Source organism: Procambarus clarkii, chromosome 21 (genome assembly GCF_040958095.1).
Source record: "Procambarus clarkii isolate CNS0578487 chromosome 21, FALCON_Pclarkii_2.0, whole genome shotgun sequence".
NCBI classification, from domain to species: Eukaryota; Metazoa; Arthropoda; class Malacostraca; order Decapoda; family Cambaridae; genus Procambarus; species Procambarus clarkii.
The window spans coordinates 33,783,364-33,798,141 of record NC_091170.1 but is presented as its reverse complement, the minus strand read 5'-3'; the positions used below and the strand labels follow the sequence as shown (position 1 = coordinate 33,798,141).

The 14,778-nt window shown below is 43.7% G+C and overlaps 2 protein-coding genes across 6 annotated transcripts in view; one reads left to right on the top strand and one right to left on the bottom strand.

Annotated features, from left to right (window-relative positions):
* Window positions 1-14,778, bottom strand: part of LOC123760617 (Shaker cognate w) — a 333,004-nt gene that overhangs the window by 59,088 nt on the left and 259,138 nt on the right. For all 5 annotated transcript variants that reach the window (XR_011229265.1, XM_069328293.1, XM_069328296.1 and 2 more), the window contains exons 2-3: window positions 6,232-6,440; window positions 4,763-4,879 (exon numbers count right to left, since the gene is read on the bottom strand). Coding sequence is in view for 4 of the 5 variants with exons in the window: in XM_069328293.1 (XP_069184394.1) it covers window positions 4,763-4,879; window positions 6,232-6,291 (177 nt within the window). In the remaining variant the exon portion in view is untranslated. The remainder of the gene's footprint in view (window positions 1-4,762; window positions 4,880-6,231; window positions 6,441-14,778) is intronic.
* On the top strand, window positions 10,052-13,603 carry LOC138367247 (BTB/POZ domain-containing protein KCTD9-like). Its single transcript, XM_069328658.1, has 3 exons — window positions 10,052-10,076; window positions 12,963-13,035; window positions 13,177-13,603. Exons 1-3 carry the CDS (start codon window positions 10,052-10,054, stop codon window positions 13,601-13,603), a joined length of 525 nt encoding a protein of 174 aa, XP_069184759.1.

Below are 14,778 nucleotides of genomic sequence, written 5' to 3'. Positions count from 1 at the left end.
ATGGCCTCGACGATGACAGGAAGCCGACTGCTTATCAAAGGTCCGCCCATTTGTTCTGACGACTTTGCATACGAGGAGTCACAATAACGTGGCTGACGACTTTTTCAAATTGGATTTTAAAGTTCATTGCAGCAGTTTTGGTATTTTCGGCTGGTAGACAGTTCCGAGGGGTTTATAACTCAGTAGGTGAAAGAGCCAACCCGTCTTCCAAACAAAGACCCAAAAGTGATTCCATGCACCCGCCAAACCCCCTGTTTATGAATGAAAAACGGTTTACACACGACTCACAACTGATTTCGTTCGAACACTTCCAGAACAAGTGCTTCACTGACGAATTTTGTTCGAATCACATGGCTATAAACAGCCCGTCCTCCAAACAAAGATCCAAAAGTGATTCCATGCACCCGCCAAACCCCCTGTTTATGAATGAAAAACGGTTTACACACGACTCACAACTGATTTCGTTCGAACACTTCCAGAACAAGTGCTTCACTGACGAATTTTGTTCGAATCACATGGCTATAAACAGCCCGTCCTCCAAACAAAGATCCAAAAGTGATTCCATGCACCCGCCAAACCCCCTGTTTATGAATGAAAAGCGGTTTACACACGATTCATAACTGCTGACGTTCGAACATATCCGGAACAAGTGCTTCACTGACGAATTTTGTTCGAATCACAACGCTATAAATGCTTCACCCACATACTACAAATAATCACCAACAGAACTTAAACACCGAACCTAACCTAACCTATGCCTATATATGCACAATATGCTAATATATCATAATATTAATTTATATTTGAGAAAATTCCCATTTTGAATGAACAGCATGTAAAAATTTATAAATGCGTCTGTGGGATCGACCGTTGGATGTAATGGATTTGAGTCTAGGACGGGTTGGAAAGAACATCGGATTTCAGTCCTACATTTACGGGCTATTCATGCCCGTGCCAGCTCTTGGGTGGCTTAATCATTATCAGTCAATCAGTTCTACATTGTACCTTGTTGAGCTTCAAATCGTTGTTTCTTGTTTGTGTTCCATCTGACCGTTTGAAGAAGTTTGGATCAACGTCCTCCAAATTGTTCAGTATTTTGAATATTTCGACGAGATCAGTCCTATCATGTCTTGTTTGCAGTGTTATTAGCCTTGTGGCCCTCAACCTGTCCTGTTAAGAGACTTGACTTAGTTCTGAAATTAATTTTGTTGCCCGGTGTTGAGCCTCAATATTTTCTCCAATAAAGCCCTGCCTTTCTGAAGATAAGGTCTCCATGACTCGATGTAATAATCCACGTGGGGGCGCACCAGAGATTTGTACAATTGAATAACTACCTTTTTTTTCTTATGCCTCTAATTTTTCCACTACCGTCCACAGGATGGATATGGGGTTCAATACCTCCCACGGGATGGCTATGGGCCCACTACTGTCCAGTGGATGGGTATGGGGTCCACTACCACAAACAGGATGGGTACGGGGTGTATAGTAATTGAATGAAAAGGAGAGTGTAGTATCTAAAAAAGAGAGAACGATGTGAGGTGAGAAATATCATAGAGGGGGGGGAAGAGACAAAATGTTCGAAAGTTCAAGGAAATAATCACGCACGTCAGGCAAAAATTACTGTAGCAGTTATATTAAAGGTAAAGAACACTTTTTTTTTCCAAAAAACGGTGGGTTTTCTAAGAGAAAACGTATGTCTGGAAGCCGAGTTTAACCGCCCAAGCTGCGCGCGCAACGAGCCGAGGTTATATAAACTCTGCCTGCAAAGTTATTTATTTATTTATTATTAATTTATTATTTACCATTATAAAATAAACAAGTCCCCAATCAGAGCGCATTTTCTTCCAACCTCAGAAAATATAGTTGCTCCAAAGTTCTCAAATTTCATTACAGGCAATTATATGTGTCTGTTAATTCCACACAACGTCTTTTTTTATCCCCTACGAATTCCACATTCCAATTAGTCCTACTCTAAGTGCTTTAATTACAATTAATTATATACCTTTTTCCCGTTGTTTCCAGGAATCAATTAGGGCAGCCGAAAGGTAATCAGCAAGATGATGGTCAACTTGGCAAGTTAAGCGAAACGTGGAATATAAGCCGTCAAAATACGAATCGTCCACAGCCAGCACAGAGATAATATACATCTGATCATAGAAATCCTACAAATATAGGAAAAGAAGCCCACAATCTACGACTGTCAATCACCCTAAATTGGATACCAAGTCACATTGGCATAGATGGTAATGAAAAGGCAGACTCACTAGCAAAAACTGCCACTGCTCTACCTGTTGTACAGGTTAAAATACCTCCAAGTTTTTCAGATTAAGGAGCAAATCAAGAAGAAAATACTCCCAACTATCAAAAGTCGCCGCAGAGCCAAAGTAGTGGAAGGAAGATCCACTGCGATGTGGTACGAACAAACCACTAGGTACTACTCTTTCAAGCCTGGCAAAAAGATATCCAGAGACATTGCAGTAGCCATACACAGACTCAGACTTGGTTACATTTATTAAGGAGCAAATCAAGAAGAAAATACTCCCAGCTATCAAAAGTCGCCGCAGAGCCAAAGTAGTGGAAAGAAGATCCACTGCGATGTGGTACGAACGAACCACTAGGTACTACTCTTTCAAGCCTGGCAAAAAGATATCCAGAGACATTGCAGTAGCCATACACAGACTCAGACTTGGTTACAAGTGCTGCTGGGAGGTAATAAACCCAATAGTTCAAGAGTGTCATATCTGTGGAACAGAAGCAGAGACGCCACTATTGCATTACTTACTGGAATGTGAAGCAACTGAAGCCCTGCGCATCAAACTTAACATTAATCCAATGAGAGCAGCTGCATTAGATGCAAATTCCGCAGCGACAACAATTATTAGAAAAACAGTTGAAGAATGAGACACACTAGTGAACAGTGCATCTACATCCGCCACCAATAAAATGTTATTAAAACAAGACTAAAACCAGTGCGCTAAAACAGAAGCGAAACAGAAACAGGGGAAAAGGAGGAAACCCCACCTCCATTTAAAAATTTTGACCAAAATATCACAGCAACAAGGTTATCGCGAATAACCGAACTCAATTAAGGGCTCACGATATACATATAGCCCGTGCTACATGGACATTTTGTTCAGAGTAGCTGAATCTAAAACAACAGCAACGGATTTTCGTCAGGTTTACTCCTGTAGTGGTTCAGTGAAACGCTCTGCATATATTTCGGATCTTCTTCAACACCATCAACATTCACCAGCAACAATGTAACATTCGGCGAGTCTAGTTCTTACTCTCACGAGACGCTACAGCCTCGCCACAGAGCAGACAAATTCCGGCCATACTCGAACTACCCGCTGTCACCCCACATTCGAGCTCTCTAGCCCCGGCCTCGTTCTCTGCTCTAGGACTTATCTCAGTTATCACGACGTCATTATATTTCCAAAAACCGACTACTGTAACCAAGACTACATTAAATAAACAAAAAACACTAAGCTCCTTGAATGTTGTCACATAAATTCGCACGAATTATATGCTTCCGAGAAAAACACGAATGAAAATTGGTTAATTGAAATAAATGTGGAGGTAAATAATGATTCGGAAAAGAATGTAAATAAGGGTTTCACGAAACTGTCAAAATTAGCCTATGCTTCGCAAGTAAATATTTCTAGCTCTGGGAGGCCATACTGAATAAAAGATTTGCATCATTCTAGACTACATAAATAAATGTCTAACCAAAAGAATCAGTTCGGGGAAATTATCAACCCTCCCCCTCTCTTCGAATTATGGAAAATTATTCAATTAATTGTACCAAAAATGAACTGAACATACTTCTTGATGACCAGGATTTCATAAAAAAAAGGTTGCCTTTTCTTTAGTACCACAAGAAACCTTATTTATTTTGCTACATTTGTTTTTTTTTAATGAAATTGGTTAACTATGTATTATTTCATTTTTAAGTTGCACATGATAATGTGAATAGTGTCGGCAATACTGGAGAGTTACCAACAATATTTTATTTTCTTATGGAATCAAAAAATAATGAGATTATTTAAATACAAGTAATTGGAAAGTATATTAAATGTTATTTAATTAAAAATATATAGTGTTGAGAATTTATGACACTGCATTTTCGTCCAGGAAATATTTAAATTTGAAAACTCCATTTAGAGCTTTTACTTGAACTTTGTTAGTTTATATTTAATTTTGATTAATTGTTCACACCATACCCAAATGAACAGGCTTTACAAAATTACAAATTAAATTCTGAAAGAGGTCATTTTAATATTTGAAGTATTTGTTAAAACATACCAAATTCATATTTTTTTATTTTTCAATTACAGGTATTTGGAAACATAAAAATACTGTTTAGTAATCGGTAAGTATTTAGAATTTTGTTTGCTCTTTCCAGTAACGCCAAATAAATGAGTCAATAATATTTGTTTATACAGCTAGCAAAGCAAAACAGGGGAAAACAATTGTTGAATTATTTGTTTTCTTTCTCTAAACTCTGTAAGAGTAAGCATGCTTACTTTCTACAGGTTAAATATCACAAAAATATAAATCATAACAATTTTAATGGGTAACTGAGGCCTCTTAAGGAATAATAGTAACCGTAAAAACAATATATGAAACTTAATACGAAATATGTTTGTTTTTTCAGTATAAAAGCATTCTGGTCATAGAGAGTAGAGTATGTGCGGAGTGTGAGACTGACAACTGTGGCCACGTGATCAATCAAGCTGTGACAAGATGCGCGTTCACTAACCTGTGCGAACACCCCAGGATGTCGGTCAAAGAAATACTCATTGAGGATGGGATCATAATTAGCCAGAGCCTCTGTCAGGCGGGAGAGACGGGTCGCAGGGATCTTTTTCAAAGTAGCCTGGAATACACATACAAGTTCATTAATATCGCACATCATGATGAGGTTATACTGAACAAGCCATGGCTCAGTAGTCCAACCTGTCCTCTGGAATAACATATCGTATTTTACGTCCTCATATCGTGAGGACGTAAAAAAAAAAATTCCCGACGTTCAACATATAATGTACTATAAATCATGCCGAAATTCATTTGACGGGCTGTCACGTTTTCTATTCGTGGGACCAACGGTTAGGTTAGGTTCAGGGCAATTTAGTCCATCATTTCTGTCACGTTGTAACAACTCGAGAGGACGCTGTGATTAACCAGCCCAGTATGATGACAGCAATTGCCTGAATTTGCTATTATACAACTCCTACTGTCGGGGACAGGAAGCCTGTATTTATATTTATCGAGACCCCCCCCCCACCCTCCTCAACGCTAACTATTGACCATCCCCAGGATGCAACCCACATCAATTTGTGTACTCCTGGGTACTTATTTATTTACTGCTAGGTGACCAGGGCCATCAGGCGGAAGGAAATTCGCCCCCAAAATTATGTCCCTCTGGGGATTGAACCCGGAATCCTACATAGTGAGGCCAGGACGTAGACCACTGTTCAACAGGAGCAATTAAACCATGTTCAACAAGCTCTTCAGAAACACCACGCCTAAAACTGAGATTATTTTGATTGCCTTTGATAAGTGAAGATAAAATTATTGTGAGAGTACTACACAACAGTACTATTAGCGTCTCTATAGTGTCTTGTACTACACAACAATACTATTTGCGTCTCTATAGTGTCCTGTACCACACAACAGTACTATTAGCGTCCCTATAGTGTCTTGTACTCCACAACAGTACTATTAGCGTCTCTATAGTGTCTTGTACTCCACAACAGTACTATTAGCGTCTCTATAGTGTCCTGTGCCACACAAGAGTGCTACAGCCGTTTTTATGTTCTGTAAAACATCCGAAATAATCGGTCTCACTTTTCAAGTCAAATTGCGTTAAATTAGCCTGATTTTCTTTTCTTTAACAAACTATTTATTATTTAATTTAAAAATCTATTTAATTATTGTATTTAAAAACTATTTATACTTTTCAAACTATTTAACAAAGTTATTTTGACTCGTCTAATTTTCATCCCACCTTCCTGCTTTGTCGTTCCTGAATACTTTTCTTTACCCGACTTATTTTCACGCCACCTGACTCATTTTCACGCCACCTGGCTCATTTTCGCACCACCTGACTCATTTTCACGCCACCTGGCTCATTTTCACGCCACCAGGCCTCATTTTCACGCCACCTGACTCATTTTCACGCCACCTACCTCATCATGGGCCCCACCTACCTCACTAAGAGCATCTTACCTTATACGTCTCGTGTCTTATTCCGCCCACGTTAAGGACCACCCTGTTCTCGGCATCCATGGCTGGGTGGGCGGGCCTTCGCGGTGGTCAGCAGAGACGGTGAGGGCGTGGCGTGGGCGTGTCGTGGTGGTGGTGAGGGCGTGGCGGAAGGGGGGAGGAGAGGGTCAGGTGGTGGAGACCTCGCTACTCCCCCACCGCCGGCTCCTTCCCTGGTAACGGACAAAAAATATTTTATTCAAAAGTAGAACAATGAAGTATCTAATTTTATCACTATATTATTGTCCCCCCCTTCCTTCAGAAATGGTGTTATCTCTGAATCGCGGAATTCGGAGATAACATCATCAGTGGAGTTCAAGAAATGTGTAAGTACTTCATTCATAATGATGTGCTGCCAGGAATCTTAGCCAAGATTTGGTTACTGTAGGTGCAGCCTGCACATGACTGTAAAGCTGCCGCCCAGTTGGGTGGGTGTGGAGCAAGACTAGTAACTGTGTGACTCACCATAGATGTAAAGTGCCTTGTATAGTGACTGTTGTGAGCCTCTTGTTGAATCACTTGTGATGTGAAAAGATTATTGATATGTTTATGTATTTGTGTACATGTATATATATCTACATATGTATGCAATATTAATAAGTGTGCAACCAGTCTCACAAGATTGTCATTTGCTTAGCTAAACGAACTATGGGGTTCAGTTCCTGAACCAATTATGTGCCTCTGTAACCATTTACACCCCCCACGGGACTGGTATGGGGTGCATAACAGACATGAAATGAATGAAATTAAAATAAGCAAGTCCTAATCCAACTTAGAATCCAACCCCACAATACCACGCGCCTGTAACGAGTCTCTAGTGAGGCACAATATCAAAGGCTTTGTTAAAGTTACAGAATGTCCAATCCTTTTTATTCTCAACTGTCTGAAAAATGATGACAAAGAAAGAGTAAATTTGTTAAACACGACCAACCCTTAGTACAACCATGTTGTGCATCCTCACAACATACTCGCCCTTGTCACCCTGCGCCCTTACGCTAGGCGTCACCCTGAGTCGCTATCACTCTAGGAGTCACCCTGAGTCGCTATCACTCTAGGAGTCACCCTGAGTCGTCCTCACTCTAAGAGTCACCCTGAAGCCCCCTCACCTTAGACATCACCCTCAAGCGCCCTGTCCACTGGTCTTTGTAAGAGCACAAGTGGCTTCCCCAGCGCTCAAGTCATTGTTTCAAGGAGCGCCTTTTGTTGCCGTTTCCTCAATAGCAGACTGCCGCCCGCCTAGGATAACTCCTCTCTTGACGCTTGGATGTTGCTCCCCAGCACCCACAATATGCTGGGAGGCTAGGTGCTGCTACTCTCAGCACCCACACTGTGCTAGGAAGCTAGGTGCTGATACTCCTAGCACACACACCCAGCTAAGAACCTTAGCTTCCACCACCCTACCGCCGTGGGGTGGTGGAACCAAAGTATCCACTTGTCTGGGCTCCCGCATGGTGAGCTCTCATTGGCTATTTCAAATACAGACCATCCTGATTTGCCAAATTTGTGTTTCAAATGATCTCAAACATCATGCCAGCCCGTTGAGATTTTATAATCAGCTCATGTACAGCGAGATTAATTTGATTATGTTAAACACTTTCCGCCATGATCTTCCAAAATATTACAATGTAGTCACTGATGAATTTTATAGCGAAATAATCCGCAAGTCGTTACAAACGCCGACACCTGCTTAACTCTTTCAAGTCTCTATTTGTGGCAATCTGTGCCCTTCCTACTTTGTCCACACGATCGTATACCAGGGATATGGGATCTGATCTCATCACCCCGTTGACTTAGTGACTGTGCCAAAAAACAAAAAAACAATGCTCATTATCTCCCTTCAACACCAACACACATGAGGTGTTTCCATGGTACTGATGCTAGGTCAAATAAAAAAAATGCCAATTTTCCTCTTTCCTCACTTACTCCCTCTTGTCTGGGCTGACTTTGTATAAGTGTTATTCTTAAACTTTGTATCATAGACACACTACATCAAACACCAGAAGGGTTGTTTGTCTAGGCATGGCTAGATATATTTGTGAATAATGCGTCATACCTTCCAGTCAGGTCCTTCAAATTATCTTTCTGCTAGCTATCAAGATAGACATTTATGTTCTAACTGTTCTAACACTTCTGAATTTTCAAGTTTAACCTCATTAAGGCTGCTTATGTTCAGTTGAACTCCTCACATCTCGGTTCTTCTCCACTATCAAGTACGTTACCTTCTTTCCGATGAGTGTTGCTTCTTAAGGCTTCTACATCTTCACCAGATCACTCTATAAGTCTTCTTAAATGTGGCTTTCAAAGGCTCGCGTGGATCAACATAAATTTCTTCTGACAGTCAGGCGTTTCTCCCACATAATTTAGATCGTTCATTTTATTTGTGTTCAATAAGGACCGTGTAGAGCTTGCAGAAGCGTCACCCTTTGAAACCAGTGACAGAACTTAAGTTCTCTGACCGTCCTCTCCCCTCTGTATACCAGTAGAAGCACGAGAGGATCGTCCTTTTGGCGCTGCTGAACACTCGTTACATTCTGGTCCCTTTCCCGATACAATAAAATTTGCGCTGTAAACATCAAATTGCACAAAGGAGGTCACTTCTCTCTGTTATAGGGCGACGCATCTTTCCGTTTCCAGCGCGGCAACCAGAAACCTTTCCCGCCTCTTCTCAGAGTGGCGCCTCCTCACCTCGCAAGGCACACTCCCATTGGCTGAGTTATCACCTGGGGAGCTTCCATTGGCTTTTCCAGAGATCTTTCTCACTGGTTGACTTTTTGTTTCAAGGTATCACAGATATAGACAAGCCCGGTGAGATTCTTTAATCTAATATACTCCAGTGTCACTGACGTTTGACGCCTAGTCATTAACGCTTAAAAATAACCATGGTAATAATCAAACAATAACTTAAAACAAAAAGTATTTTTTAGTTCATACATATATACATTTTCTTTTCAACTCTATGAACTGGGTTAGAGATCTGTTCCACAACTTGTGTACTGAGGTCTTAGAACTTATTTACTAAATATACAATGGGGATTGGCTTGACTACATACTTAATAACGAAATTCAGCATTGTTGTAATGATTTATATAAGTTGTTACGAACAAAGTTTCCGATACTAAATTTGAGAAGTGTAATGATTGTTTAATCAATAATAAATATAGCCTCGTATAAGAAATCTCGGCTATAGAGTATATAATAACAGATATTACATGTTATTATTATGACAGGTAAATCATTTATTGGAAATTTGTTGAAACTAACCCAGTTATAAATGTACAAATGAACAGTCTTTGAATTTGAATTTGAAGTGAACATGATTTGACGGGATAATATTCCCCAGGACCCAAACCGGGCTAAGTGTTAGTCCCCTCTAACAACACTGTCCTAGGCTACATGTTGGTCCGTTTCCCACCTCTCCAGACCCCCCTCTGGGCTAGGAGGTTAGGCCTTGATTCCTAGCACATGCGTTAGGCTAGGCCAGACTTTTGCTGCTCCCAGCATGCAAACTGAGCGTGGGGAGAAGTTATTGGCACCCCCAGCGTCTAGGAAGACAGGTGTCAGAGGTCACTACGTCAATATGGGGTTAGGTAAGGGGTCTCTTTATACTATGTGCGCAGCCCGTCCTCCTAAGGTTTCCCAATGTCAAGACTCTGTCGTACTAAAGTGCCCTTATCCTAACCTGCCAGAGAACCCAAAACAGATAACGGGGCAGTATGTCAATTTCGCGAGCCGCTACCATTTTCTGGTACGACGATTTTTGCCTTTAGGTAGAGTATGCGTCAAAATGCGACGCTATATTAGGGAGACAGGTATTGCGCGCGCGCACACAAATGTTCGCTCCCCCCCCCCCCCCCCTCCCCCCCCCCTCCCTCTCTCTCTCTCTCTCTCTCTCTCTCTCTCTCTCTCTCTCTCTCTCTCTCTCTCTCTCTCTCTCTCTCTCTCTCTCTCTCTCTCTCTCTCTCTTTTACACACACACACACACACACTCAGAAGCTAGGAAAGTGCGTCATTCCCACACAAGCCTCGGCCCGTCACACACAAGGAAGACTGAAGGGCACTTGTCTGGTCGGTGAAATGATACGGGTTTATTGTTCAAGTTCCGTAAAGTCCCCCCTCCCCTTCCAGGGGGAGGGGGTCCTCGCTACGTGTTCCGCGAGGAAATTCCCACCTATGAGTGTACAATCTTCACTTGAGGGGCAGCAAGTGAGTATTGTAGACTACTATGACCACTGAGAACACAGCAGTGACCTCGTTTTCCCACTGCCGCGTTCTCCCAGTGGTTCCTACCACTGAGAACTGCCTCGTTCTCTCTGGTGGGTGGACCGAGTGCCAGCGACACACCAGACCAATCCTGGAGTATGCAGCTCCAGCCTGGAGTCTATACCTAGTTAAACACAAGACAAAGTTAGGGAAGATTCAGAGGTATGCCACCAAACTAGTCCCAAAACTGAGAGGTATGAGCTACGAGGAAACGCGAATGGAGCTAAACCTCATGTCCCTGGAGAACAGAAGAGTAAGGGGAGACATGATAACCACCTACAAACTTCTCAGGGGAATTGACAGGGTGGACAAAGACAAACTCTTTAGCACGGGTGGAACACGAACAAGGGGACACAGGTGGAAACTTAATACCTAAATGAGCCACAAAGACACTAGAAAGAATTTGTTCAGTGTCAGAGTAGTTAACAAATGGAATACATTAGGCAGTGATGTGGTGGAGGCTGACTCCATACACAGTTTCAAATGTAGATATGACAGAGCCCAATAGGCTTAGGAATCCGTACACCAGTTGAGAGGCGGGACCAAAGAGCCAGAGCTCAACCCCCGCAAGCACAACTAGGCGAGTACAACAAGGGACACAAGCAAGGAAGCTGTGAAATAAAGTGAAATAAAATTGGAGCTTATAGATAAATTGGAAAAGGTCAGCACCAGGCGGCCCAAATAAGGGGAGATGTTGTGGTGGTGGGACCCGAAAAATGCATCAGCACAGACAGCCTCTGTGCTGGAAGGGGGGAGGGGGTTACGGTGTCTGGGGGGAGGGGAAGGGACGGTTACAGTGTCTAGGGCGGTATGGTGCTGATGCTGCATGGTGCCCGGTGTTGCTGCGTGGTGCTGTTATCGTCATGTTGTTGAAATTATAATGTTTCACCTCTTCGAGGAATTGCTGTGTCACTGAATCACAGCTAAGTACAGTAGCAATCAGAGTGCCTCATAGTGTCGACAAGTCAATCAGAGCAAAGTGCGCGCTGATCACCGAGTCCGATTGTCCATCAGGAAGAACGGAGACGTAATCAGAGGAAGGGAGGGGAGGAAAAGAGATCAGAGGAAGGGATGAGACAAGCCACGAGAGCAATAATGAATGGAGACTGAAGGACTGAAGGGAGAAGTAACGTAAAGGAAGGGAGGGAACAATGTCAAGAGGAGAGAGAAAGAAAGGGAGGGAGAGGGATGGAGAGAGGAGAGGGAGAGAGGGATACAAGTGCACTGTGTACCGGGGTAAACAAAGATGCTGGTGCAGAGATGCCCAGCCACCTGGAGATGGTTGACACGTCGAGCACGGCGGGAAAGATACTTGCAACTGGCAGGCAATTTGTCCTCTCCTGTGTTACAAGTTATTGAGTTAGGAAGAGTGGAGAAATGTTCCGTCTTTCTCGGAGAACACGTCCAGTATAGTGCTGGAAGGTGTTTGTGTGTGTGTGTGTGTGTGTGTGTGTGTGTGTGTGTGTGTGTGTGTGTGTGTGTGTGTGTGTGTGTGTGTGTGTGTGTGTGTATGTGTGTGTCTTCCCCCTTCAAAGCGAGAGAGATTGCTGAAATAGAGGGAGTACAGAGAACATATACGGCCTACACAGACGCGATATAGCACCTACATTATTGGGATCGACTCAAAGCTCTCCAAATGTGCTCACTAGAAAGGAGACGATAGAGAGATATCAAATAATATTCACGTGGAAAATACTGGAAGACCAGGTCCCAAATCTGCACAGTAAAATAACAACATACTGGAGTGAACGATATGGAAGAAAATGCAAGATTGAACCAGTGAAGAGCAGAGGTGCCATAGGCACAAACAGAGAACACTATAAACATCAGATGTCCGCGGTTGTTTAACATCCTTCCAGCGAGTATAAGAAATATTGTCGGAACAACCGTGGACATCGTTAAGAGAAAACTAGATAGTTTTCTCCAAGGAGTGCTGGACCAACCGGGCTGTGGTGGATATGTGGGCCTGCGGGCCGCTCCAAGTAACAGCCTAGAGGACCAAGCTCTCAAGTCAAGCCTAGCCTCGGGCCGGGCTTGGGGAGTAGAAGAACTCCCAGAACCCCATCAAGCACGTGTGTGTGATTACCTAAGTGTAGTTACAGGATGAAAGCTACGCTCGTGGTGTCCCGTCTTCCTAGTACTCTTTGTCATACAACGCTTTGAAACTACTGACGGTTTTAGCCTCCACCACCTTCTCACTTAACTTATTCCAACCGTCTACCACTCTGTAAAAGAGAAGTTTCTAACTTTTTTTCGGAAGTTTTTCTATCTTAGTCTAAATGTATGACCTCTCGTTCCTGAGGTTACTGGTTTCAAGAATTCCTTTGTCAATTTTGTCGATTCTTGTTATTATTTTGTATGTAATGATCATATCTCCTCCTTTTCGTCTATCTTCTAGTTTTGACATATTTAACACCTCTAACTTGTTCTCGTAGCTGTGAAAGCCAACAACAATGAGTACAGGTCCGAGGTGTTAAATATGCCTAAGCTTAGAGAGAAGAGAAAGAGGTGATATGACCACTACATACAAAATGGTAGTAGGAATCGACAGTGACGACATATCTGCTCCACGAGAGAAGTGACGTCTATTCAGGCCCCTGACGGAAGTGATGTCATATCAGGGCCCCTAAGGTGACGTCACCTCTGTAGTGGTATCTTGGAGTGCTTCACACTGGAGGGCCTCACACTGGAGGGCATCACACTGGAGGGCGTCACACTGGAGGGCGTCACACTGGAGGGCGTCACACTGGAGGGCATCACACTGGAGGGCCTCACACTGGAGGGCCTCACACTGGAGGGCCTCACACTAGAGGGCATCACACTGGAGGGCATCACACTGGAGGGCATCACACTGAAGGACCTCACACTGGAGGGCATCACACTGGAGGGCATCACACTGGAGGGCCTCACACTGGAGGGCCTCACACTGGAGGGCGTCACACTGGAGGGCGTCACACTGGAGGGCATCACACTGGAGGGCATCACACTGGAGGGCCTCACACTGGAGGGCCTCACACTGGAGGGCCTCACACTGGAGGGCCTCACACCAATATCAGTCACTACCTGTTATCAGTGACAGTTCAGCAATACGTCCAGTGACCCCCTGGATGACCGTCTGACATTCCCGATACGTCAAGTGTCAGCTGGTGTCGCACGACGCTTAACGCATACGATCTGAAACTACAGCATAGTCCGATAGTTCCCGGAGTGATGGCTGACTATTGCTGACCGTCCGAGGCTGACTAACCACGGGGTTCCTGGAGTGGTGGCTGACCAGTGCTGACAGTCCGAGGCTGACTAACCACGGGGTTCCTGGAGTGATGGCTGACCAGTGCTGACCGTCCGAGGCTGACTAACCACGGGGTTCCTGGAGTGGTGGCTGACCAGTGCTGACAGTCCGAGGCTGACAACTTGTAAACACTGCGCCATGGCAATCATCCTGACACTAATGACAAGAGACATTAATTATGCGGCATCACAGTTCAGGTAATCTGTCGCGCTAATGGTTAAATGTGTCGCTCTTGTCTCAAGTTCCACTTTACACACACACCATCCCCACGCAACAGCCTTGCCTTATCTTGCGGTTACCTGGCGATGATCTCGGGGCTTAGCGTCCCCGCGGCCCGGTCCTCGACCAGGCCTCCTCGTTGCTGGACTGGTCAACCAGGCTGTTGGACGCGGCTACTCGCAGCCTGACGTATGAATCACAGCGTGATTGATCAGGTATCCTTTGGAGGTGCTTATCAACTTCTCTCTTGAACACTGTGAGGGGTCGGCCAGTTATGCCCCTTATGTGTAGTGGAAGCGTGTTGAACAGTCTCGGGCTCTGATGTTGATAGACAACCTCTCAGAGTACCTGTTGCACCTCTGCCATTCAACGGGGGTATTCTGCACATCCTGCCATGCCTCCTGGTCTCATGTGGTGTTATTTCTGTGTGCAGGTTTGGGACCAGCCCCTCTACTAGTTTCCACGTGTAAATTATTATGTATCTCTCCCACCTGCACTAAAGAGAATATAGATTTAAGCATTTTAGTCGGTCCCAATAGTTTAGATGTTTACTGAGTGAATTCTAGCAGTAAAGAAATCTCTGCACGCTCTCCAGGTCAGCAATTTCTCCAGCTTTGAAAGGGGTTGTCATTGTGCAACAGTATTCCACTCTAGTGATCACTAGTATCTTGAAGAGTATCATCATTAGTATAGCATCTCTAGTTTAAAAAGTTCTTCTTATCCAACCTGTCATTTTTCTTGCA

What these genes read in the sequence shown, in the direction of transcription:
- LOC138367247 (XM_069328658.1), top strand. Translation starts at nt 10,052, where the DNA reads ATGCGACGCTATATTAGGGAGACAG. An exon ending in ACGCTATATTAGGGAGACAG is followed by an intron (nt 10,077 to 12,962) that starts GTATTGCGCGCG and finishes TTGTTCTCGTAG; the next exon opens with CTGTGAAAGCCAACAACAAT. An exon ending in CTTAGAGAGAAGAGAAAGAG is followed by an intron (nt 13,036 to 13,176) that starts GTGATATGACCA and finishes TCACCTCTGTAG; the next exon opens with TGGTATCTTGGAGTGCTTCA.